The sequence below is a fragment of the Henckelia pumila genome, chromosome 2, assembly GCF_033568475.1.
Source record: "Henckelia pumila isolate YLH828 chromosome 2, ASM3356847v2, whole genome shotgun sequence".
NCBI lineage: Eukaryota > Viridiplantae > Streptophyta > Magnoliopsida > Lamiales > Gesneriaceae > Henckelia > Henckelia pumila.
In genome coordinates, this window is record NC_133121.1 from 22,095,363 (window position 1) to 22,121,457 (window position 26,095).

Below are 26,095 nucleotides of genomic sequence, written 5' to 3' on the forward strand. Positions count from 1 at the left end.
GCAGTACAGAAATTACACACAACATCACAAGGATTTTTCGAAAACCCTAGTTAATTTTAAAAGGTGGCCGTCCCCCCCTCTCCCTTTACTCGAGAAAAATCCAGCCTGTGATTTTGAATTACAGTCTGGTTTAACGGATCAAATTCGTTAATCTCTTCGTAGAAAACTTCTGATAGATTTTCTAGTGCAATCTATCAGAGGGATTGAATATCCGTTCGTGGACCTGATTGAAGAACAGTTCGTCCATCAGTTCTAGGGATATACAACAAGAGCAGAGAAATCTGTTGGTGTCCAAAATCTCGATTCGAGATTAAAGGTAAAAATTTTATAATTGTTATTTGATTTTTACACACACAATTTAATCGTAAGGTTGATACCCATTATGGAATCGTTCCATACAAAAATTTTTAAACTTCCGCTGCACCGGGTATCAATCATAATTGATCTGATCGCCGCGTTCTCCAACAGTGGTATCAGAGCCAGGTTGCTCAGATCAAGCGATTAAATTAATCGATTGTACAAAAAATTTTTTTAGGCCTCGGTTTTTGAAACAAAATAAATATTTTAAAATAAAAATATTTTTTTTCGGGCAAAAACCCAGGCAGCGCACGGCGCTGCCCTGTGCGGCGCTGGGCGCTGCACAGGGCGGCGCACGGCGCTGCCCTAGGGGCAGCCGGGCTGCCCGGCCCGGGAATGTCCCGGGCGGCCCGCGGGAAAAAAATATTTTTAATTTTTTTAAATTAAATTTTAATATGTTAAAATTCTATTTTTGGTCCGATCGAAAATTGTTTTGATTGGTCCACGAGGCGTCGGATCGAATTGTTCGAGTCCGAAAATTTTAAAATTGATTTTTGGATAAATTTGAATTTTTGGAAAATTTTAATATTTTATCCTTTAATTGAATTTTGAAATTAATTATTTTTGGTACAATTGATGATAAGATATGATCTTATGGATATATTGAGTAATTGAATTTTGAAATTAATTATTTTTGGTACAATTGATGATAAGATATGATCTTATGGATATATTGAGTAAAATATGATTTTATGTATAAAATTGGATTTTATAGATAAAATATGATTTTATTTGATAAAAAGATAAAATATGATTTTGTATGTAAAATAAGATTTTATGTATGAAATATGATTTTATCCTTTTAAATTTAAATTGTCATTGCATGTTATCCAATAAATTAATTTTGAATTAAATGTTATTGGATAAGGATGATCGATTGCCATGACCAATTTTGTAGGTGTATGTTAGGAATTTACATTTGTTTTTATTGTTGTTGGTTTTATTAATGGGCCTGGTTTATGGCCCAAATATGAATGTCATATGTAATAAAAGTGGGCTTGGTTTATGGCCCGTTCCCACCCCTTAAAAATGTATCCCCTACTTGTCATTGTTATTTATTGTAAATACATTAGATTTAGTGGGAGATCAAGATTTGAAGATGGAGGTGGACCCAGCAGACAATAAAGACAGAAAAAATGTAAATTGAAGCAAATGTAATAGGATTGCATTGCATACTGCATATTACCTAGGATTGGACTAAGACTCGTGATTGGCAACCACGGGTCGATTAGAAATGGAATCGATCATCCTATATAATATGTGATATTATAGTTGTATGCATGTTTTAGACATAATTGTGTGAATCCGGCAAGCATACAAAATTTTTAAAAAATGATGAGACAAATTTTTATAATTAAAAATCCCTCATTTTAAATATGATTTAAAATTGATATCAAGATAAATAAAGGAAATTTAAATTTTTTTAAATGTTCCTACCTTCCATCAACGATCAATGTATGAGATGCTACCCGCGGATACGGTCCGGCTCATATTATTGGGGGGGCCCGTTCGTCGGAAAGCTGTACATTGGGTCGACACATGTTGTAAGTTGGGTGGAACTCCCATGGGATCGGCTCATATTATTGGGGGATCCACATGGCGACCGTCCATCACAACTTAATATTGATGGGTCATCTTTACATGTCACAATAAACGGCGTCATATTATTGGGCCCTTATTGGACATGAGGTAAAAACATGGAGGTTGCTTTGGAAGCAATTGGGCTCTACCTTTTGAAAATTATGGTTGGCTGATATTATTCGGGACCATAAGTTTGTCAATTGGACTCCATGTTCTCACTAAGGAAAAAAGTTTCCCGTTTTCACTAGAGGGTAGTGAAATCGTTAAAATAGTGGGAGTGAGATTCATAAAATAAATTTCGCCTATTTTATGTCTTAGTAAATTGCTTAAACAATCACTGATATTTGTCTGTTTTTTTTCAGTATTTCATAAGATGAATTCGCGTAATCCACTTTTCTCAATCCTCGAACAAAATAAGTTGACTGGTGCAAACTATACGGAATGGTTCCGTAAGTTGAAGATTGTCTTGACTTCGGAGAAGATGCTCTACGTGTTAGAAAAATCTCCTCCGAAGGAAGCACCAGCTGACGTAAGTCCGGAGGAGTTAGCCAAGCTTGATACATGGTGGGACCATGATATCAAGACCAAATGCTATATGCAAGCCTCGATGTCTGATGAACTCCAGAGGCGATTTGAGGACACCGTGAATGCTGCTGACATTCACGTTCAACTCAAGGAACTTTTTGGGGCTCAATCGAGGGCTGAAAGGTTCGCTACTGTAAAGGAGCTAATGACGTGTCGCATGCGTGAAGGGACTTCGGTCCGTGATCATGGGGTACGAGTGATTTGGCTCATACAGAAGTTGGTAACCCTTGATTTGGTGTTGGAGCATGAACTCAACGTGGACTTACTAATTCTGTCTCTTCCTTCTTCGTTTGACGGATTTGTGGTAAATTTCAATATGAACAAGATAGAGGCTTCCCTTGAAGAGATGGTCAATATTCTTGTGACATATGAATCCACATTAAAGAAGGATAAACCGGCTTTCTTGGTGGGCTCCACTTCTTCTGCTAAGAAGGGGCCAAGTACAAAGGGTAAGAAACGTTCTGCCCCACCCAAGAAAATCGAACCCGAGAAGAAGTACAAGACAAAGGCTTCAAACATGGAAAAATCCAAGGATGTTTGCCATTACTGCAAGAAGCCCGGTCATTGGAAGCGTAACTGCAAGGAATATCTAGAGCAGTTGCGAACTGCGAAGGGTATGTTCTATATTGAAATAAATGTTTCACTTAATACTACTTCTTGGGTATTGGATACCGGATGTGGATCTCACATTTGCAATGATTTGCAGGTGATGACAAGAAGTCGCAGGCTTAGAATGGGTGAGACCCAGCTGAGGCTCGGAAATGGTTCCAGAGTTGAAGCTAAAGCCGTGGGAGATGTTTATTTAATTTTGCAGAACGGTTTTAAGTTACTTTTAAGAGATGTTTTATTTGTTCCGGATTTGATTAAAAACATTATTTCTGTTTCTATGCTTGATAGAGATGGTTATTCTTGCAATTTTGTGAATGGGATTTGCAATATTTACAAGAATGAATGTTTAATTGGAAATGGACAACTTGAAAACGATCTATACAACTTAAAACTAAAAGACGTTCCAATAAATTATGTTGATAAACCGGCAACAACAAACAAAAGGAAAATCGATAGCCAAAACCCGGCAAACCTTTGGCACGCTAGGCTAGGTCATATTTCCTCAAGGAGGATGAACAAGCTAGTGGGAGAGGGCATATTTGATATGTCTGATATTAACTCTCTACCTACTTGTGAATCCTGCCTAAAAGGAAAAATGACTAAATCTCCTTTTAAGGGGAAACCTGAGCGTAGTCAAAATCTGTTGGATTTGATCCATACAGATGTTTGTGGTCCATTTAGAGTTGGGACTCAATATGGCCACACCTACTTCATTACCTTTACTGATGATTATTCAAGGTATGAGTATTTATATTTAATGAAATATAAGTCTGAAGCATTTGAAAATTTCAAAGAATTCAAGGCTGAAGTAGAAAACAAGCTAGGTAAAAGTATTAAAGCATTTCGATCGGATCGAGGTGGAGAATACTTGAGTACCGAGTTTTTGGACTATCTAAAAGAGAATGGGATTCTCTCTCAGTGGACTCCTCCTATGACACCACAGCTTAATGGTGTATCGGAGCGTCGTAATCGAACTTTGTTGGACATGGTTCGATCCATGATGAGCTTCACTGAGCTTCCACCTTCGTTTTGGGGCTATGCGCTTGAAACGGCGGTATTGTTGTTGAACAACGTCCACACTAAAGCAGTGGACAAAACACCATACGAGTTATGGAATGGAAAAGCTCCTAATTATTCGTACTTGAGGATTTGGGGATGTCCTGCTTACGTGAAGCGGACAGTGGGAGATAAGTTGGATAGTCGATCCAGCTTATGTTATTTTGTAGGGTATCCGAAGAATTCAATCGGATATTATTTCTATTATCCTGCTAAAACAAAGGTGTTTGTTTCAAGGAATGCCACCTTCTTGGAGAAGGAGTTCTTATTGGATAAGAAAGGCGAGATGATGGAACTCGAAGAAATTCGAGAAGAACCCGAAATACAAAATAACGATCCTACACCTCAGGAACCATTGCTGGACACGCCTATACCTAGAAGATCCGAGAGGACTTCTAGACCTCCTATTCGATATGGTCTTCTTCTTGAAGGGGATCAAGATGAAACCGATGTTGGATGTGATCCAAGAAACTTCAAGGAAGCAATTTCTGATGCGGATTCAAATTTATGGCTTGAAGCTATGCAGTCGGAGATAGATTCGATGCATACAAACCAAGTTTGGTCTTTAGTAGATCCTCCCGATGGAATTGTTCCAATAGGGTGTAAATGGATCTACAAAAGAAAGCTTGGGCCTGATGGTAAGGTATTGACCTACAAGGCGCGATTGGTGGCAAAAGGTTATACTCAAAGACAAGGAGTTGACTATGATGAAACCTTTTCACCAGTTGCAATGTTCAAGTCCATAAGAATCCTTATTGCCATAGCTGCATGGTATGACTATGAGATATGGCAAATGGATGTGAAGACTGCTTTTCTTAATGGAGACATTAAGGAAGAAATCTATATGAAGCAGCCTGAGGGGTACACATCCATGGGAAGCGAGCATAAGGTATGCAAGCTTCAGAGATCAATTTATGGTCTAAAACAAGCATCAAGAAGTTGGAACCAGAAATTTGATGAAACAATAAAAGATTTTGGTTTCATCAAGAATCCGGAGGAACCATGCGTGTACAAGAAAGTAGTTAAGGATGCTGTGACATTCTTAGTACTTTATGTTGATGACATCCTACTCATTGGGAATGATGTAGGGATGTTGCAGTCAACAAAGATATGGTTATCAGGTAGATTCTCGATGAAGGATTTGGGTGAGGCATCCTATATTCTTGGGATACAGATCTATAGAGATAGATCTAAGAGAATGATAGGACTCACTCAATCAACCTACATCGACACCATATTGAAACGGTTTTCAATGGATGGGTCCAAGAGAGGACATCTACCCATGTGTCATGGAGTTTCTCTATCCAAGTCTATGTGTCCCAAGACTGATGAAGAGATAGAGAAAATGACACATGTACCATATGCGTCAGTCATAGGTAGTATCATGTATGGGATGATATCTACCAGACCGGATGTAGCATTTGCTCTGAGTGTCACGAGCAGATATCAAGCTAATCCCGGTCAAATGCATTGGAAAGCCGTGAAGGACATTCTTAAGTACTTACGAAGGACTAAGAATATGTTCATGGTATATGGAGGAAGAGAACTAAAATTGGAAGGCTATACCGACTCTAGCTTCCAAAGTGACGTGGATGACTCGAAGTCAACCTCTGGATTTGTGTTCATGCTCAATGGCGGTGCTGTCTCTTGGAAGAGTTCCAAGCAGGACACCACAGCGGATTCCACCACTGAAGTAGAATACATTGCAGCATCAGCTGCTGCTAAAGAGGCCGTTCGGATGAGGAATTTCGTCCAAGAGTTGGGCGTCATTCCTGAAATTGTTGGTCCAGTCCCGGTGTACTGTGACAACACGGGTGCCGTTGCTCAGGCAAAGGAACCAAGGTCTCATCAAAGATCCAAACACGTACTGAGGAAATACCACATCATCCGGGAGATTGTGGAAAGAGGAGACATCACTGTCGAAAGAGTGGCCTCTGCAGACAATATCGCTGATCCACTTACTAAGCCCTTGCCAGGACCATTATTTGACAAACATCGCGAAGCAATGAGTCTACGTAGTATGAATAGTTGGCTATAGGGCAAGTGGGAGATTGAAAGAGTGGGTGCCCGGTGAGCCAACTTGTGGCTAAGGGCTTTGATGACTCTTTGTATAAACAATCTTTTGTTTAATATTAATTTACACTTTTATTAAGGGCAATGACTTTATCTTTCTTCATATTGTTATATTGTGATATACTATTGTTGTTTTGATAAAGACCTTAAATATACTATAGTGTATGTAAGATGTGGTAGAACATGGAGATGTCTATCATGAAACACATCTTATAGTCACTGTATATTCTAAACTGTTCCTAGTCGATTGAGCCGTCCGATAATAAGGATAAGGATCGCTTGAGTTTGAGACTATCATTTGCGATGCGGAGTACCACGTTTCATTGGTAAGGAACATAGAGATGTTCGAAGCATGCAAATGGATATTCATATGATGAATGATCGAACTGTCCTATCCGGACTTTCCAAGTGGTTATCACTTATCGAGTGGATATAGTCCGCGGTTTTGGTTGTACACCATTAGTCCTTACTACTTGAGACATCATTGAGACTCTATATGCTAGTACTGTGCTTTGACTCGTTTACCGACTCTATTGGGGTCATCAGGTGTCGGGATTGGGTACAGTTACAACACATATAGGAGTCGATGCTTTGTTGTCAAGGATTCACCACATACTTGCGAGTGTGGATATCTTATGCGATCTGAGGAGATATTAGTGTGACGAATCTCTGGCCAGAGTACATGATGTGATTTAAGAAATGGTTTCTTAGTAGCACATGCGATGTCACTATTTGATCTTCAAGATGCATTGCATAGTTATCGAATCTCGAACGACTCTCGATATACCAATGGTTGTTGATTCGATCGGGATATATGGATGAAGGGACCGTACTGTACGCTAACCAAAATCTACTGGTTCTTGTAGGCACTATCAGTGATACCTAGGGAATCATGGGGCGATGTTGCTAGGCGCTCATACCATGATTCGATGGGCAAGTCGGAAATTGTTGTTCCGAGTCACAAGGAGTTGTGAACCCACGGCTAGCTGTATCCCTGAACCATTGAGGGTCACACAGTGTAATGGATTTTTAATCCCCATTGAGATAGTTAAATTTAAAGAGTTAAATTTAATGAACGAAGAAGTTGGACTTCTTATTTAAGAGTAGAGGAGTAAGATTTCCTAAAATGACATAGGGATGGCCATTTTTGGAAATCACTGAATTCGGATTCAGAAAAATTTATCTTGACTTTAAAAGGTGCAGAAATGGTTTCTGTGCACATTGGTGAAATCGGTTTATCAATCGGAGTCACGATGAATTTTATATTAATTTCTGAACATTCGGGCTTTGCTTGTCGGGCTTGAACTTATGACTAATGGGCCCTAAGCTGTTAGTGGCCTACATTATAAATAAGTTATTGCAGTACAGAAATTACACACAACAGGTCACAAGGATTTTTCGAAAACCCTAGTTAATTTTAAAAGGTGGCCGTCCCCCCCTCTCCCTCTACTCGAGAAAAATCCAGCCTGTGATTTTGAATTACAGTCTGGTTTAACGGATCGAATTCGTTAATCTCTTCGTAGAAAACTTCTGATAGATTTTCTAGTGCAATCTATCAGAGGGATTGAATATCCGTTCGTGGACCTGATTGAAGAACAGTTCGTCCATCAGTTCCAGGGATATACAACAAGAGCAGAGAAATCTGTTGGTGTCCAAAATCTCGATTCGAGATTAAAGGTAAAAATTTTATAATTGTTATTTTATTTTTACACACACAATTTAATCGTAAGGTTGATACCCATTATGAAATCGTTCCATACAAAAATTTTTAAACTTCCGCTGCACCGGGTATCAATCATAATTGATCTGATCGCCGCATTCTCCAACAAATTACAGTCTGGTTTAACGGATCAAATTCGTTAATTCTCTTCGTAGAAACTTCTGATAGATTTTCTAGTGCAATCTATCAGAGGGATTAAATATCCGTTCGTGGACCTGATTGAAGAACAGTTCGTCCATCAGTTCCAGGGATATACAACAAGAGCAGAGTAATCTGTTGGTGTCCATAATCTCGATTCGAGATTGGAGGTAAAAATTTATAATTGTTATTTAATTTTTACACACACAATTTAATCGTAAAAGTTTTGATACCCATTATGGAATCGTTCCATATAAAATTTTTAAACTTCCGCTGCACCGGGTATCAATTCTGATTGATCTGATCGCCGTTCTCCAACATGGTACTCGGCATCGCAAATGCTAGTCTCAATCTCGAGCGATCCTTATCCTTATTAACGGACGGCTCAATCGACTAGGAACCATTTAGAATATACAGTGACTATAAGATGTGTTTCATGATAGACATCCCCATGTACTACCACATCTTACATACACTATAGTATATTCAAGGTCTTTATCAAAACAACAATAGTATATCACAATATAACAATATGAAGAAAGATAAAGTCATTGCCTTTAATAAAAGTGTAAATTATATTAAACAAAAGATTGTTTATACAAAGAGTCATCAAAGCCCTTAGCCACAAGTTGGCTCACCGGGCACCCACTCTTTCAATATGGAATTGTTCCATATAAGAAAATAAAAATTTTTAAACTTCCGCTGCTCCGGGTATCATATCACACTGATCTGAAAATGTGTTCCAACAGTGACCAGGTTTGAAACAGTAATGACACACAAAAGAACGCTTCCATTGTTTTGGCTTTTGAGTAGGAACACGCTCTTTAGATGAAGAGTTCTTGATTGGTGGAGTGATGGTGGTTGTGCTTGAAGTATTGTAACTTTCTTTCATAAACACAATTGGTTTAGATGATTCTCTGGTTTCAAACACACTGTTTTCAAACCCAAGCCCAAACTTGTCATCCTTGCCCATAATCAGAATAGAATCAAACTTGGTTTTGCTTGAACTGAACTTGGCAAGTATCAGAGTTTCCTTTTCGAGCTCCCCATTAACCTTGCCTAGTTCAAGATATTTCTTGCTCGGTAATATTTCAAGCTTTGCCACAGCAGATTTCAAATCATTATTTCATTTTGAGAGAGTTGTATTTAACTTGTTTCGCTTGACCCAATCAGTGTACGACTCCTCATAAGAATTCTGAACGCTCTCCAGACTAATATCATCATTTATCTGTTCTTCTTGACCACTGGAATTACTACCAAAATTGGATGCATCAAAACATACTGGCTTTTGGCTTGTATTACGCCTAGGTGTTGCAACACCGGAGGCAACACCAAGTGAATTTACCTGCAAACTTTTATTTCCACCAAGGAAAATAGTCAGTGAGGTAGGCTCTTCTTCAGCCTATTCCTTATCTCCATCAGAGTCATCATCGCTCAAGGAGGTATTCATACCTTTGCGGAGTCGATTGTCACGCTCATTTGCATAGTGTCCATAACTATTACATTCCTTGCATTGTACATTATCAAAATTCTTTGTAGAAGAGTGATTTTTACCCTCATACCTTTGTAGACCCTCCTCCATTAGGTGAGACTTTTTGTGATTTTCTTGGTGCAGGAAGACTTGGAAATTTTGATGGTTGACCTCCTTTATTCTAGTATCTTATCCTCTTCAAATAACGATTTCTTCATGATTAAGGAAATTGCGTCTTCACATATATCAGATTCATTCACTTCCTGCTACAGTTGCAACAAATCGTTGTAAGAATAATTTGATACTTGAAAAGTCATGGTCTTAAATTTGTCTTGATTTTGTTCTTCCATCTCCATCTTCATCTGCATCTCATATGTACGAAGAGAACTTATCAAATCATACACTCCCATTATAGATGTATCCTTGGATTTATCTATTGCACAAACTTTGTTATTAAACCGCTTTGGAAGTGACCGAAGGACTTTACTGTCTGGTCTTCAATTAGAGATTGTCTCGCCAAGGCTGAATGCTTCATTGGCTATGCTCTTCAAGCGACAGTCATACTCCATGATAGTTTTATTCTTCTCCATTCTCATCCTTTCAAACTTGGATATAAGTATCCTAAGTCTGGTTCTTTTTATGCTTTTGGATCCTTCGCATTGAGTCTGGAGCTTCATGCTTCCTTGGCACAAAAACAAGTACCGATATATTTAAACTTGTTCATATATACTGAAGTGAAAATAGCATTAATATTTTTTGCATTAAAATTCAAATATTGAACTTCGTCGGTTGTCCATTCAGTTTCTGGTTTGAGTATGGTTTCACCCTCCGCATCTTCATTCGTCGGTGGTGACCAACCATTGACAACTCGTTGCCACGCCCTTTCGTCTATGGATCTGATGTATATGCACATTTTTAATTTCCAAATTGCATAGTTAGTTCCATCCAAAATGGGTGGGCGGAGTGCAAAGTTCGTGTACGGTGTGTCCATGACAAACCTGCAAAAACAATCAGAATCTCACTTAGTAATGTCAAGAAGACCATATGATTAGCACATAAAGCAGATAAGCTTAAAATTACACAAAACAAAAGAATGAAGGAAGATAATTTGATGATTGCAAAGACCAATTAAGCATAAGAATGATCAAATCAATGAATAATATATGTGTGAGGCCTCGTTTCTAAGCATCTATCTTTGGAATCAAGCAACCAAAAGGCATAAGAACAAGACAAATTTTTTTTTTTTAAGAATGCCTCGCGCTCGCGCGCGCGCGGGCAGCGCATCCAGAACCAAACGGGGCGCTCGCGCTCGTGCGAGATGCAGATTTCCCTCGTGCGCGGGCTAAAAATCCAGGGCCCTCGGAATGTTGCTCGCGCACGCGAGATACAACCTCGCTCACACGCGGGCAACCTGGGCAGACAGGTTCACGCGATAAAAGAGCTTCAGAGCTCTCTTTCAACAAACATACAATCCATGAACAACACGGGGTGAGAAAATGCATGCAATATCAATTATCAATGCCAAAACATGCTTTCATTAGACACAAAAGTTCAACATAAAGTCTAGAACAATAGAAATTCTAGCATGCTTCGAATCAAGTTATACACTACCCAAAATATAAGTGTTCGAATACAAAAACTACTCCTTATCATCAAGGCCTCACGTCTATCAACTCGACCACCTAACCATGCAATCTTTGACTTGATTCTGCCCCACCTGTTGCCATGCACACATACAAAAACAAGGCAACAGCCGGATAACTCCGGTGAGAATAATATTCCCAGTAAAAGAGACATGCAAAGAAATTAAATATCATATCAATTCAAGTCACAAATTCAATTCAAATCACATATTCACCTCGATATATTTTCCAAAATAAAATGCAATGAATGCATGATTTTAAAACTCGGGATTATCTAATCGGATAATCCAAGGGTATATCGGTTACTCGGTTGCTCGGTTGGGATCCCGAGGACAAGTTATAACGATCAACACACCGACCCTCCCATTCGAGGTGGATGTCATATAACTCAATCCCCTAGACTTTGGAGCAACTATAAGAAGCCTTCTAGCTCTTGGAAAAACTCGAAAACCAAGGCCGCCTCAATATAGTCCCCCAAAACGTCTAATTAAAAAGAATAAATCATGGGCTCAATATGAATGCATGTATAAATATAGAACAATCAATCAAACAAAAACAAGTAGTTCAATTAATTCAATCAACAAGCAAGTATATGATTTAGGGACTCGAGTATCAATCAAAACTCGAGTATTCATTCCCTTTCAAATTTGATGTTGCCATTTACCTTATTTTCGATTCGATAATGCTCCAAATATGGAAACAAAATAATTTCTCAATCAATATCCATTAAACTATTCAAATCGATAAACCTTCGAAATAAGATTCGATACAAACCGTTCTTCAAATTCCAACGAATCAACTTTCAATCCTCGTTCAAGCCCGACTAACTTCAACCAAATCTGAAATGAAGATTAATATAGACCCATTATCAACTTCTCAATTCAAATAAAACCCAGATCAATCAATTCAAACGCGTCGATATTCGAAACTCGAACCGGCGGCATAACGGCTATAAATTCGATAATCCGAAAAATACAAACACCAATATATCCATTCAAACAACTCATAACAACACTCATTCATCCAATTTAACACAATCCCAACACATCGAACACGGTTCAATCTCAAAAGATAACAGATAATTTCAAAACTGCAATAAGAATTCACCTCTCGAAAATGGTTTAACAATCACTGCCTCAGCTCGAACTCTGTCTCACGAATGTTTTCCCCAAGTCTGTATCGGCTCAACTGTACTGTCACCACTGACTCGGTTTGTTTCGGAACGGATTCTCAATTCGATCAAAAATCAAAATCGGTTGGAGCAACTCGTCGCCTCATAATATTCAATCTTATCTGTCCGAAGAACATAAAGAGGATTTGGTGATATTCTGCATCAAAATACGGGAAAACACGTCGTGAATACTAAAAAGAGATGGAACAAAAATAATCTGTAGGAAAGATTACTTATCCTCTTCCGAATCTCTTAAGAATCGATCAATCTCAGAGACGAGCTATCTCTTTTCTCTTATCTGACAAAACCTCTGAAAATAGAATTCTACTGAATTGCTCGGTCTCTTTGATCAAAGTACAAAGATCAATATCTGAATTCCAATTACTTCGTCTATCTGTTCAGAGTTGTCGCTATTCTCGTCTGCCTGACAAAAGTCATCTTCAGTCTTGTCAGAATAACTTTATCTGCTCATTAAAAATTCAAATCAAATCTGGTCCCAACTCAGGTGACTGAGAAAATCGTCTCAGTTCAAATGAGGTTTGCATTCCTGCTCGTATTATTCTTCGAATGACGCTATTGAAATATTTGTCTGATAGCTAATGTTGTACGAATTTTTCACAAAATTCAAGGATTATGCCAACTAGTGCTAAGTCAAGCACTACGGCTCGCATCACAATCTCTAAATCAGAATCATCTATTCTGGTTATCAGTCATTCCGAGGATAATACCCGTACTCGGATGCATTCTATAACAAAAACCTCTTCAAGATCTATGCCCAAAAGAGGCAATACATCGAGGATCTCGGTTTGAAACGACCAAATTCGGCAATTCAAACAATCTGACAAAATTTTTGACGGAATATCTATAATTTGATCACGTCTGAAGGTCATTCTGTACGGAATACTGTAGTAGTTTTCATCATTCAGTCAAACAATACTCAACTCGAATCTCAAACTCAGACTGATCGGTAGCTTCGAAACAAGATATGTCAAAACGTAATTATATTCCATTATGAATCAATATAAATCGTACCACAGCCCACCTGGTCATTCTTTCTTCTTTCGGCTGCTGACAATTCAGAATATCAAAACCTATACTTCGAATGTCATTCCTGATCTGTCTTCTTGAATCTGATTCTTCAAATCACCAACATCTTTCGATCATCTAAAGGAATTCTGCATGGACTGCAACGTGCCATTCTCAAGAGTCATTGTCTCAGTCAGAAATATTAGGCACATCAACATGATTTCTCACAAATACGACATTCACATTGATCTGAAACTCAAACGGTGCCCAGATCGGACTTTCTTCATCGATCCATGAAAATCGAATCAGATTCTGTACGTTCTAGATCTTTCTCAATCAATTCGGATTATGTTCGGAAACAACATTTCTGATAGACCTCTATCTGCTTAGAATTCTCAATCAAAAGTGCAACATTCGTTGATCAAAATAGAATTACCGGTAGTAGATAAAATAAGAACAGATCTTTCGGTTCATAACATCAGTTGCTGCATTCAATTCGAATCGGCTTTCACTATCAAAATCATTCGGAAAAATAGATCACCTCTTCTATTACATAATCAGTTCACACTGCGGAACAGATACTCTAACTCTAATATCAAAAAGGATTACGGAAATCTCCTCATAAGAAAATGACACCAGATATTTCAATCAATAAGATCGCTATGAGCTCAAAATACAGAATCAGACATTGAGTCTCGAGCGTCTTCAGTCGCTTTGATGCATAAGCTATCACGTACTTCCTCTAAATACGAAGATATCTCAATCACGATAAGAAAAGATTTGTACTGAAGATCATCAGTACAGAAAGAACAGATAATACTGAGCTCATAAGATCAGGTTAAGACAAAAGACGCCTTCTCAAAGTTAGCTGGGTAATCGACTTCACAACAATAAGAATTCCTCGATGAATTTGCTATAAGAAACTCGATAGATTCATAAATATTTAAATCTCATTCACTAATATCAGTCTAGGCCAAATCATAACAGCTTCTATCTTGGGGTGATCGACAAAAATCTCATCTCTAGAGATAAAATAATCGTCAGGATAACTCGATCCCTTAAAGATTTGTACTCGATATAAAATCATATAACTGCTCAACTCGCAAAATCTGTAAACAATTCTTAACCACTCTGAAATATCAGTACTACTCTTCGAATGAATGAGAAAATCATCGGTCGAAATAATCATGAACTCAGCTAGTTACTTCTGGAGGATTTGGTTCGTAATATTCGCAAACTCTGTAGGAGAGATTTTCATTCAAACCATAAGACCATAAAAATTCAAGCAGTCATACCTCATTCGGAATTCGGTCTCTGGACATCTCAGCAACTTCACAATCTCTGGTATATCACCAATTCAGGCTAAATTTTCAGAACATCAATTGCAATTGTCGATAATTCTTTCGCACGATTCTGAAACAAACGAATCATCGACAAAATAGATCTCAAATGAATCTTGAATCGAGAATCCTTACCAAACGGTTTCCACTCATCTGTCATCTCGAATCAGAATTTGAAAACTTCTGGAAACCATCCATGGTTGCCCCGTACTTGGTTAAGCAGCTAAACAACCAACACTGCCAATATCTGATAACTCAAATAGAAACAGTGTAGTACAATAAATATTCCCATCAATTTGGAATTCCAAATTTTCGGACTAACCTTACGATAACAAATCCTTCTAATCAGAGACGGAGAATAGTAACCACAGTATTCAAAGGATCAGAAGACAAGATAAACATTAAACAGATTCCCCAACATGAAGATAAGAAACACATCCACATCTTATCAATATAAAATCAGGAACCAGAAATCGAACAGTTACCTGCTACGTCATCGTCTGGTGCGGTCTAAGCCTGATCCTCAATAAGAGCAAAAGCTAGTGTCTGTTGCATCTGATGTTGATTTACGTTAGGATAACCTTCCAATCGATCCTGACTCGGCGGCTGAAAAGAGTGAACCACAGAAGTTTGCCTCTCCGGCTGAACCAACGGTCTAAAATAGCTTATAGTTCGAGATCCAACGATATCACGCTGAGGACATCTTCTAGCAAATTGTCCGGGATGCTGACATACATTACAGTTACCAAAGATTCCTTTACACTGATCGCTGGGATGACAACCTCCACATTCGCTGCAGGTCATACCTGAAGATCCCGAACTCCATCCTGAACCAAACTGTTTTGATTCGCTGGAGTTAGAAGAACTACTCCCAGACTTCTTGAATTGTTTTCCCCTCGATTTAAGACGATCCCCAAGGTTACCCCCTCTGTATCTGGTAGATTGTTGAAACGGAATCTGCTGAAGAAATTTAGACTTAAAAAGATCCCAAGATACGGTCGTACCTTGATTCTCTAATGCTTTCTTCTTCGATATCCACCAACTTTTGGCCATCCCCTGAAGTTGAAACACAACTAACCTAATCTGACGGTCATTGGTGTAGTCAAGAGAATCAAACAACTGATCGATCTCCTCTAACCATTTTCCACACCCAACGACATTTTTAGCACCCTTCAAAGTCGGTGGGTTGAACGATTGAAACCTCATCAGCAAAGATTCCATCGGTGTCGGAGTGGCATCCATTAATCAGTTACAGTACTCTCCCGTTCAATCAGAGGTTTATTGTTGGTGGTTGCCTATTCAAATTCGTCGAGGGAAACATACCTTATATCAGGAGGATTTGGACACAAAATATCTCATAATCTCAAATCACAATTCGGTGTCCATTAATCTCTGTTCGACTAACTCATTCCAGCTCAAGAGAACTCGGATTCAATCGGGAAACAAATACCGTTCATATCTCAAATAATTCATGCTTTATAATTTAATTCACAAAATCAGGTAATTCAAGCAACTTATAAATATTAAAGCATGCTTTCAATTAAATCAAGTAATCATGCATCAAAAATTAAATCACAACTTATGTAATTCAATTAATTCGAGAATTGAAAAATCATGCTCGCATAGAATTTCAATTAATCAAGTCAATAAATCAATCACATGCGAGAATTCAATTCATGTGGACTCGACCTACCCCGCTCATTCTAATTCAATCCAAGATCTTATCGCTCTGATATCACTTAATGTGAGGCCTCTTTTATAAGCATCTATCTTTGGAATCAAGCAACCAAAAGGCATAAGAACAAGACAATTTTTTTTAAAAGAATTCCTCGCGCTCGCGCGAGAAAATCCTCTCGCGCGCGCGCGGGCAGCGCATCCAGAACCAAACGGGGCGCTCGCTCTCGCGCGAGATGCAGATCTCGCGCGAGCGCGGGCTAAAAATCCAGGGCCCTCGGAATGTTGCTCGCGTGCGCGGGAAACCTGGGCAGACAGGTTCGCGCGATAAAAGAGCTTCCGAGCTCGCTTTCAACATACATACAATCCATGAACAACACGGGGTGAGGAAATGCATGCAATATCAATTATCAATGACAAAACATGCTTTCATTAGACACAAAAGTTCAACATAAAGTCTAGAACAATAGAAATTCTAGCATGATTCGAATCAAGTTATACACTACCCAAAATACAAAAGAGTTCGAATACAAAAATGACTCCTTATCATCAAGGCCTCACGTCTATCAAATCGACCACCTAACCATGTGATCTTTGACTTGATTCTGCCCCACCTGTTGCTATGCACACATACAAAAACAAGGCAACAGCCGGATAACTCCGGTGAGAATAATATTCCCAGTAAAAGAGACATGCAAAGAAATCAAATAGCATATCAATTCAAGTCATAAATTCAATTCAAAACACATATTCACCTCGATATATTTTCCAAAATAAAATGCAATGAATGCATGATTTCAAAACTCGGGATTATCTAATCGGATAATCCAAGGGTATATCGGTTGCTCGGTTACTCGGTTACTCGGTTACTCGGTTGGGATCCCGAGGACAAGTTATAACGATCAACACACCGACCCTCACATTCAAGGTGGATGTCATATAACTCAATCCCCTAGACTTTGGAGCAACTATAAGAAGTCTTCTAGCTCTTGAAAAAACTCAAAAACCAAGGCCGCCTCAATATAGTCCCCCAAAACGTCTAATTCAAAAGAATAAATCATGGGCTCAATATGAATGCATGTATAAATATAGAACAATCAATCAAACAAAAACAAGTAGTTCAATTAATTCAATCAACAAGCAAGTATGTGATTTAGGGACTCGAGCATCAATCAAAACTCGAGTATTCATTCCATTTCAAATTCGATGTCGTCATTTACCTTATTCTTGATTTGATAATGCTCCAAATCTGGAAACAAAATAATTTCTCAATCAATATCCATTCAACTATTCAAATCGATAAACCTTCGAAATAAGATTCGATACAAACCGTTCTTCAAATTCCAACGAATCAACTTTCAATCCTCGTTCAAGCCCGACTAACTTCAACCAAATCTGAAATGAAGATTAATATAGACCCATTATCAACTTCTCAATTCAAATAAAACCCAGATCAATCAATTCAAACGCGTCGATATTAGAAACTCGAACCGGCGACATAACGGCTATAAATTCGATAATCCAGAAAATACAAACATCAATATATCCATTCAAACAACTCATAACAACACTCATTCATCCAATTTAACACAATCCCAACAAATCTCTAAACCCCTATTTTCGAATTTTCTTCCAAAAATCATAACAATTCCAAACTTTGTTCTTTTTTCAAATCGACTTCGAATATACGATCTATGCTAGCCCAAGAACAACATATCCAAAAATCATTTGATTCCAACAACATCCGAAAAATGAAGTATGTCCGATCGAAGAAATACTTACGTTAAAATGAAGCCCTTGTTGCCGGGATCGCAAAACTCACTTCGAAATAGAAATCTACCGGTCGGATCGAGCACAAACTCGGGAGAAAGAGCTTGGAGATGGGGCGGCTATGGGGGTTTGCGTGGAGAGAGAAGAGAGAAGGAGGAGGAAGAAGAAAGGAATAATGAAGACTAGTCAACCCACTAAGTCCAATATTATATATATATATTTATTCCTTTTTGCACTATGGTCCCCAAACTTCTCCACTTTGCAATTCGGTCCCTTATCCAATATCAATTAAATCCTCAAATTTCTTAATTCCCAATTATCAATTTCAATCTCCTAAAATCTCAAATAATCAAATTTTGGGGCCTTACAATATGCTTGAAAGAAATCCATTGAACAGTAAAAAAAAAATCCACAATCAACCATTCACCTTATAACATACGCATTCAGAGACACCTACCAACGACAATTCTAACGAGTACAAATTTCAAATCAAGGGAATAAAATCCAACCCAATTGTGACAATAATCCGAGATTAAAAGCACTCAAAATCTTTCCCATAAATAAATCCACATCGGCTCAACTACACCATAATCATTGTCAATCACAAAAATTCAATTTTTAGTAAATAGAGTATTTCACCAAAAAAATTTCGTTTAGAACTTCAAACCCTGAATAGAAAATATTTACAATTCTAAATGCATATTCATGTCCTATTTTATGCCAAAAATAGAATGTAAAATAAAATTAAAATGCAGTGACATGCACATGATATGTTCACAAGTGTAGTGTTGTCTTTCGTGATGGCAACATCTCCAGCAACACATGAGTTTTCAAAAAGGAATTTTGAAATTTTTCACACTTATTTAGCCTTAGACAGTTCTGAGTATTTTCAAAAGTGGTAGCATGCACACTAAAAGAACAGTCTTCGTTGGACTAAATTAGATAGCTTTTTTTCCATTTTATTATGATTCTTTATCAAGCTTTTCGATCATGACATTGGTCATCAAAATTTTCAAAAGAATGAGCACTGAATTTGCGAAACTACTTTTCACATGAGACAAGAACATAGAATTCACTTACATCCCTCAACTACTTAGTGGTTTAGTCAGAGTTCAAAAATCAAGGTCAAGTGTGTTAGAAAACTTAGTGTCCATTGGTTGATTGCAACAGGAAGTCAAACAATACACAGAACAAAATGAATGAATGAATGCAATATGTCTAATGTCCTAAAAAATTGTACATGCATGCGACGTGTTGTCCCTGGTGTTGTAACACCGAAGACAACATCAGTGAATGTTTATAATGCACACATACTGAGAGACTTCCTAAGATTGAAAAATATCTCAAAATGTAAATATTTTGTGAATATAACTGTCAGTTGGTTATTAGTTCCAACAAACTTCATTCGGATAATTCATTTCTCTACCAAATCTTAAATAAATGTCTAATATCAATATGTATTGTGCGAGAGTGTTGAACTGAGTTCTTTGAAATATCAATCACACTCGAATTATAACAAGGGTGATGCTACATGTACACGGAGGGTTACACATTGGGTTACACGTTATACTTGAAATTACAAAAATATCCTTAATGTATTTTGGAAATATATTTTTCAAATAAAATGGAGGGATAATTTTGTAATATCATGTGCAGTGTGTAACTCAGTGTGTAACTCAATGTGTAACTCAATGTGTACATGTATCATTTCCCTTATAACAATGAGGGGTTTACTTTTAAATCCATGATCCTACCATTTGGTTAATCCAAAGAATTTGTTAACAAAAACTTTCGGCTACCACATATTCAGATTAAGTCGTCGAAAGTGACATACAATCTAGGTAAATATCTTGATAATATTTAATGAATAATAATAATCAAAATACTATATCAAGATATATTGAATCTAGGAAAATATTCAATCTATAGATTCCTAATAATATTGAAATATTACCCCTAGAATATTATATCATGTCTAAGAAGGCAAAATACAAGGAAATAATTCTTATCAGATTTTGGAAATGATTGACAAGGAATTGATATTCCTTTCATATGATCTCTACTCGAGTTTGCAACTTTCTTACAAATTAAAAACATGATCTATTAACTTGGAAAGCTTTATTACTATATGTGAATTTGGAATATTTACATGAAGTCAATCGTATTTGACTTGCTATAATTATAGCTTGAGACTTATCGAATTAATTCAAGTTATGTTTTCATCTCAATCATAATAATTAAAAATCATCACATCACTTTAAATCCAATTGTATCGATCATATTGTTTATGTTTTGTAAAAAAAAAAAAAAATCATACTGTTTATGTTTTGTAAGAAAATAATAATAATAATAATAACTTAACATCATATCCCACCAATGAAATTTGCAAGTGCCACCTTAGACATCTACTGCGGCCCCATTGAAATATATAAGAAATCAAAAGATAATAAAATAGTCCGTTGGGAAACTTCTTGCTTGTTGATTAAGATATAAATACAAATTTCATACCAATTTACTAAAATCTTATCAACTATTCATGTCACATCCCACCAAAGAAAACAAAAGTATATTCAAAGAATCAAAATTATGCGCTCATTCGTGGCAACACAATGGATGCCCAACATCACACACTTCATATTCCATTCATACTCTTTGATTCTCTTCACCTAAATTGTTTACGCGGTCGATGATATCGAAACTTCGACCCATTTATTTGTTGAATTTTACGTGAGCTTTGATTGGTAGAAATTTGATCTATTCGATTCTTTGATATCTCGTGAATAATCGTGGTAAATATGATTATGACCCAAATGGGACACAATATTACCAAGATACATAACATAGGAAGAATGGTATACTAAAGTCGCAAATGCCGAAAAACTACAATACACGTTGACATTTTTCTTAAGAAAACTTATTGGCTCGATAGAAACAGAATTAATAATAATTTCACCATCTTCGTCGCTCTCCCCTGCCACGACGTTGTGTCCAAGCTCGTCGGCTTGTTCTTCGCAGTTCCAGCTCTTCAGATTTCGAATTTCTTGCCTCATCCCGCGCACCTCTATCCAGCCATCGGATTCCCAATTTGCCCCTGTCCCCGTGATCAGTCCCCTTATTCTCCCCTTGGCATTGGAATTCAAGAATTCGTCGTCTTCTTCTTCTGATCCGTCGGTCTCTTCATCATCTTCGAAATTCAAATCGAACAAGTCCAAAACGCAGCGTGGCGACGACCCGGAGGCGATCGGATCTTCCGGAAGGGGACGACATTGGGAGAGGAACGGATGCTGCAGCAGCTGATCGCAGCTCCACCGTTTCTCGGCATCTCTTTGCAGACATTTACGTAAAAAATCGCAGCCGAGCTCCGATAGCTTCGGAGGAAACGCGGGAAACTCCGAAGAGTATCCGATTCGGCTCACCGAGTCCCAAGCGGGCTTCCCAGTCGCCATCTCGATGACAGTGCAACCCAGGGACCAAACGTCGGACTCCGGGCCCTGATACTCTCCCCGCACGACCTCCGGCGCCATCCACAGCGGGCTGCCCCGCGGGGAGATCCCACCCTCCGAGACGATCGCCGCCGACCCGAAATCCGCGAGCTTGGCGGAGGGACGACCCAAGAGCACGTTCTTCCCCTTCACGTCGCAATGCACGATTCCCCTGGAGTGGAGGTAGCCGAGGGCGGAAACCAAGCACCACGCGTAGCTCCGAAGAATCCCCTCGTCGGAGCAGGCGGAATCAGCCGCCGTGCCTCCCGGCATGTACTCCATGTGCAGGTTCCTGAACGACGCCGTCTCGTCGTCTCCCAAGAACCCGACGACGTGAGGAGACGAGAGAGATTTCAGAATCTTGATTTCATTCTCCAAGGCCCGGAGCTGCGAAGCCGTGGAGGAGCCAAGCTCCACGGACTTCACCGCGAAAACTTCCCCGTCGGAGAGGTTGAGAGCAAGATTCACAGTCCCATTAGCGCCTCTTCCTATGCAGCTGCCTCGAACCCAGCTGCTTCCATTCAACTTCACCATGAACAAGCTAAGTAAGAATCCTCTGTTTCTTGGATTGAAAGAGATGCAGAGTACAAGCACATATATAGATATATACACAGAGAGAGTTAGAAGACGATCGAAGAGAGAGAGAAGTGGGGGATGCTTATATATAGGGGAAGAGTGGATGGTTTGATCCTTATCCTTAAATCGGTGGTGTTTGGGATTGGATTTGAAGAGTGGAATTAGGGAACGTTAAGGTTTGTGTTGGTCTTTTCTGACCAAGTTTCGGGAAGTTGACATGTAATGTTTTGGATGATGGTGACGTGGATACTCCCATTTCTCTTTCCTTTCCTTTCCATGTAACTTGCTCTTTTTTTCTTTGCCATGTATTCTATACGCGAGATATTCGTGTCACATGAACGATAAATCATCGAGATATTATATGGATCATGAAATTTTTTGAGGAATATATTTGTTTCTAGAAAAGTGTTTGTCCTCCTCATCTAACTTTGTGCTAGATATGTGTTTTAATTTACAAGGTGATTCGGTAAATTAAAGTTAAGTACTAAAATATGTGGTCGCAATGATTTTTACTTTCTTTTGATAACAATTTTATTGTTTACTATAAAACAATATATTAAATCGAATTATTTATTTATTCATTTGTAATACAAAACAGTATTAATCTCAAATGCTATTATTATTGGATGAACTTAAAATTCATCATAACTGACATGAAATATATTATACAAGTTTAAATGATGTTTTACTTCTTTCGATAATAAAAATTTGTTTTCATAGATTTGAAATCCGTAGTTTTTACACGCGATCTATGATAACTTCGTCATCAAGTTTTTTTTTGTTATTTTTTTCTGTCAATTGTTTTTTTTTTTTTTTATGGTAGTCGTTTTCGAGCATTCGAACTCCAAATCTGGTCGTGGGGACAAATTATTTTGTCCTAAAAACAACACGCAATTAAGTAACCAGAAGTATTGTTGTCTCCACCCCCTCCACATGCCACATGGAGAGTTCCCAGAACTGATTGAGTTGAGATTATGCTTCAAAATATAATAAATTTTTAAATAGATAGATATCCATATAAACCTAAAAAAATAATATAAAATATAGATATGTGTGTGTGTGTTAATTTCTAGTAAAGTGAATAATTTATGAAAATTTATATGGCGGACGTGGCATATTAATGGTAGGTTTGAGATGAATGGCTTAAATAAAAGTGGCAAATGGAAATCCAATGGATGCCAACAAATGGATGCTAGTGTTATTTGGGACCTTCTGACGTGCACCGCCCGCATCCACCTTAATGTATAATAATTATTTTATTTCAACCACATGGTTTTTTTTCTTTCAAAACATAAATATAATTTCTGACCCAATTTATTAAATCATGTTTGGAAAAATATTTTTAAAGCATGTTATAAGTGGAAAGGAACTTGAAATGTGCATTTAATTTGGATAAGATTTTTAAAAATGTTTGTTTAAATATTTTTTAAACAATTATTCTACAAGTGTTATTTTAAAAAATAATTAAGAGTTTCTTTTGTAATTGATCTGTTCATTTCACATTTTCTTATTATTTTTGAATTTAAATCATTTTCTAAAAAATATTTATCCAAACATTTTTTTAATTGTAATAACATTTTCATAGAAAAGATGAACAAATGTATAAAAAACTTTTACAAATTTTTTATAAACATTTTGTATAAATATATTATTATAAAAACATTGTATAACTAATTATACAAAAAGTGCGGTCATATTCTTTGTTTATGGATTCTGAAATTTCGACGATAAGAAATTACATGTATCAACTTGTTATGATTGACGATGAAAAATTATGTTTATAAGTTATAACTACTTAACTGTAAAAAAAATTTTTTATATATAATAGTTGTATAAATATATATTTATTTTTAAAACAATTTTCATCATATTCATAAAAATTTGTAAAAAAATATTTTATTTTATAGTTATTTTTCTAAACCGAGTTTTTTTTTAATGGTTTCTGAAAATTTCGACATTTTAACACGATTGATGAGAAATTACGTGTATGATCAGCTTATTCTGATTGGTCAATTTATGGTCGCTCGGTGTCCTCCCACAAAATCCATCCGTCTTTTAGGTCAAAAATAATAATTTTGAATAATATCTTATAAATTAATATGGTTCTATTTAGACATATATTTTAAGAATGTTTTTAGTGATTTATTTATAAGTAAAAAAAAATAAAGTATGTGTTTGAACAAGATTTTTGAAAAATATTTTTAAAAAAGTGTTTTTCAAGTATAATTTGTAAAAAAACAATTGAGAAGTCTTTATTTTTTAGATTTTTTGGAATAAAAGACCAACGGGGGAAATCAAAACATATTATTTTTGAAATTTTAAAATATTTTTGAAGTATAGTTTCTAAACACATACTTATTCTTAAAACAACTTGTAAAATATTTCATAATTTTTTAAAAAAATATATTTTTATAAAAATGTTTTATAAATGCTTGTCCAAACGGACGATATTATTTTCATTATTTTTTCTAATAAAAGCAAACATATATTTGTACACCCTCGTTTTTTTTCACATTTATATATATGTGTGTGGATAGATAGACACATATTTTTTTTTTAGAAGAAGATATACACACACATTTGAAATACCCACCCCATTAAATTTCACACCAATTCACCGATTTTGCAAACAAGCGCACCGAAAGGCAAAACCCGATTTTAATTCGATTTCCATTTATAAACACGTGGTGGGTGAAAGAGATTTGGGTTTATTTGGCACGTGTCAATTTCAATATGTGTTATAAGTTATAACTTACCCCGAATAATATGAGATGTACCATTAAAATTACACATACGATCGTATATTACGTTTAAAATTATACAATTATCTCAAAGTTGTTTTTTTTTCTATGGATTTGAGACCATGAATTTTAAATCAATTGATTTCCATTTTTTTAAATCTAATTTGTATGAAATCAGTGTTTCAACCTATATCATGTGAGCGCCCTCACTCAAATCCCCCTTCTTCTAATCAAATCTCTTTTTATAAACTAAATTCATCAATCCAAACATAATATTATTTGATCACCTTTTGTATACGTGTACATTTTTTTATAATAACGCAGAAATCTATAATTATTCACATGCAATGCATACAAAACAAACCTTCGAACTAATGTGGTAACTGGCTAACCACAACTACTTTAAAAAACCATATATAACAAACTTATAATATATATATATACATACATATATATATATATATATTTTGATAAAGAGATTCAAACCAAACGACCGACATATTAATTGGATCTGATGCCCATTGTTTCTTCAAACAGATACCCTTTCCCAACCAAAGGACACGCACACCACATATGATGTCGTTTCGAGCATCCCCTGTTGTGGTTGATCAAAATTTTTAACAATCGTTCCAATCGACAGCATCGCATTTTTCATTTTTGAAAGGAATTTTAATTCCTTGAAATTTCTACCTTGAGATTAATTAGATTGCATTTGAATTTTGCATTCTAGACAAAGATAGGATCTAGTATAAATATTTTATGCTCTCGATATTGACTAGGATATATATTTATCTAGAATGAATATTATATCTTGATTAGAAAATTAAGTGATTTATGTTTATAAAATATTATCAAGATATGATATGATAGGTTAAATATTATATGCTTTTATCGAAAATCTATAGATAGATATTTACCTAGATTCATTAATATCTTGATAAGGAATTATTGGTTATCATTGTTATCAAATATTATCGAGATATTATTGTTTGTGTTCAAAAGAGTCTTATTCCTAACAAAGACTTATTTTCTTAATTGTGTAGGACTCTACAAGGAAATCCTTCCATGCTTGGACTCTCATC

The 26,095-nt window shown here is 36.7% G+C and overlaps 1 protein-coding gene across 1 annotated transcript; it reads right to left on the bottom strand.

Annotated features, from left to right (window-relative positions):
- Positions 1-20,793: 20,793 nt before the first annotated feature.
- On the bottom strand, positions 20,794-22,412 carry LOC140883944 (mitogen-activated protein kinase kinase kinase 17). The gene has a single exon (XM_073290568.1). It carries the CDS (start codon positions 22,228-22,230, stop codon positions 20,938-20,940), a length of 1,293 nt encoding a protein of 430 aa, XP_073146669.1. The 5' UTR covers positions 22,231-22,412; the 3' UTR covers positions 20,794-20,937.
- Between the last annotated feature and the right edge of the window lie 3,683 nt (positions 22,413-26,095).

What these genes read in the sequence shown, in the direction of transcription:
- LOC140883944 (XM_073290568.1), bottom strand. Translation starts at nt 22,230, where the DNA reads ATGGTGAAGTTGAATGGAAGCAGCTGGGTTCGAGGCAGCTGCATAGGA.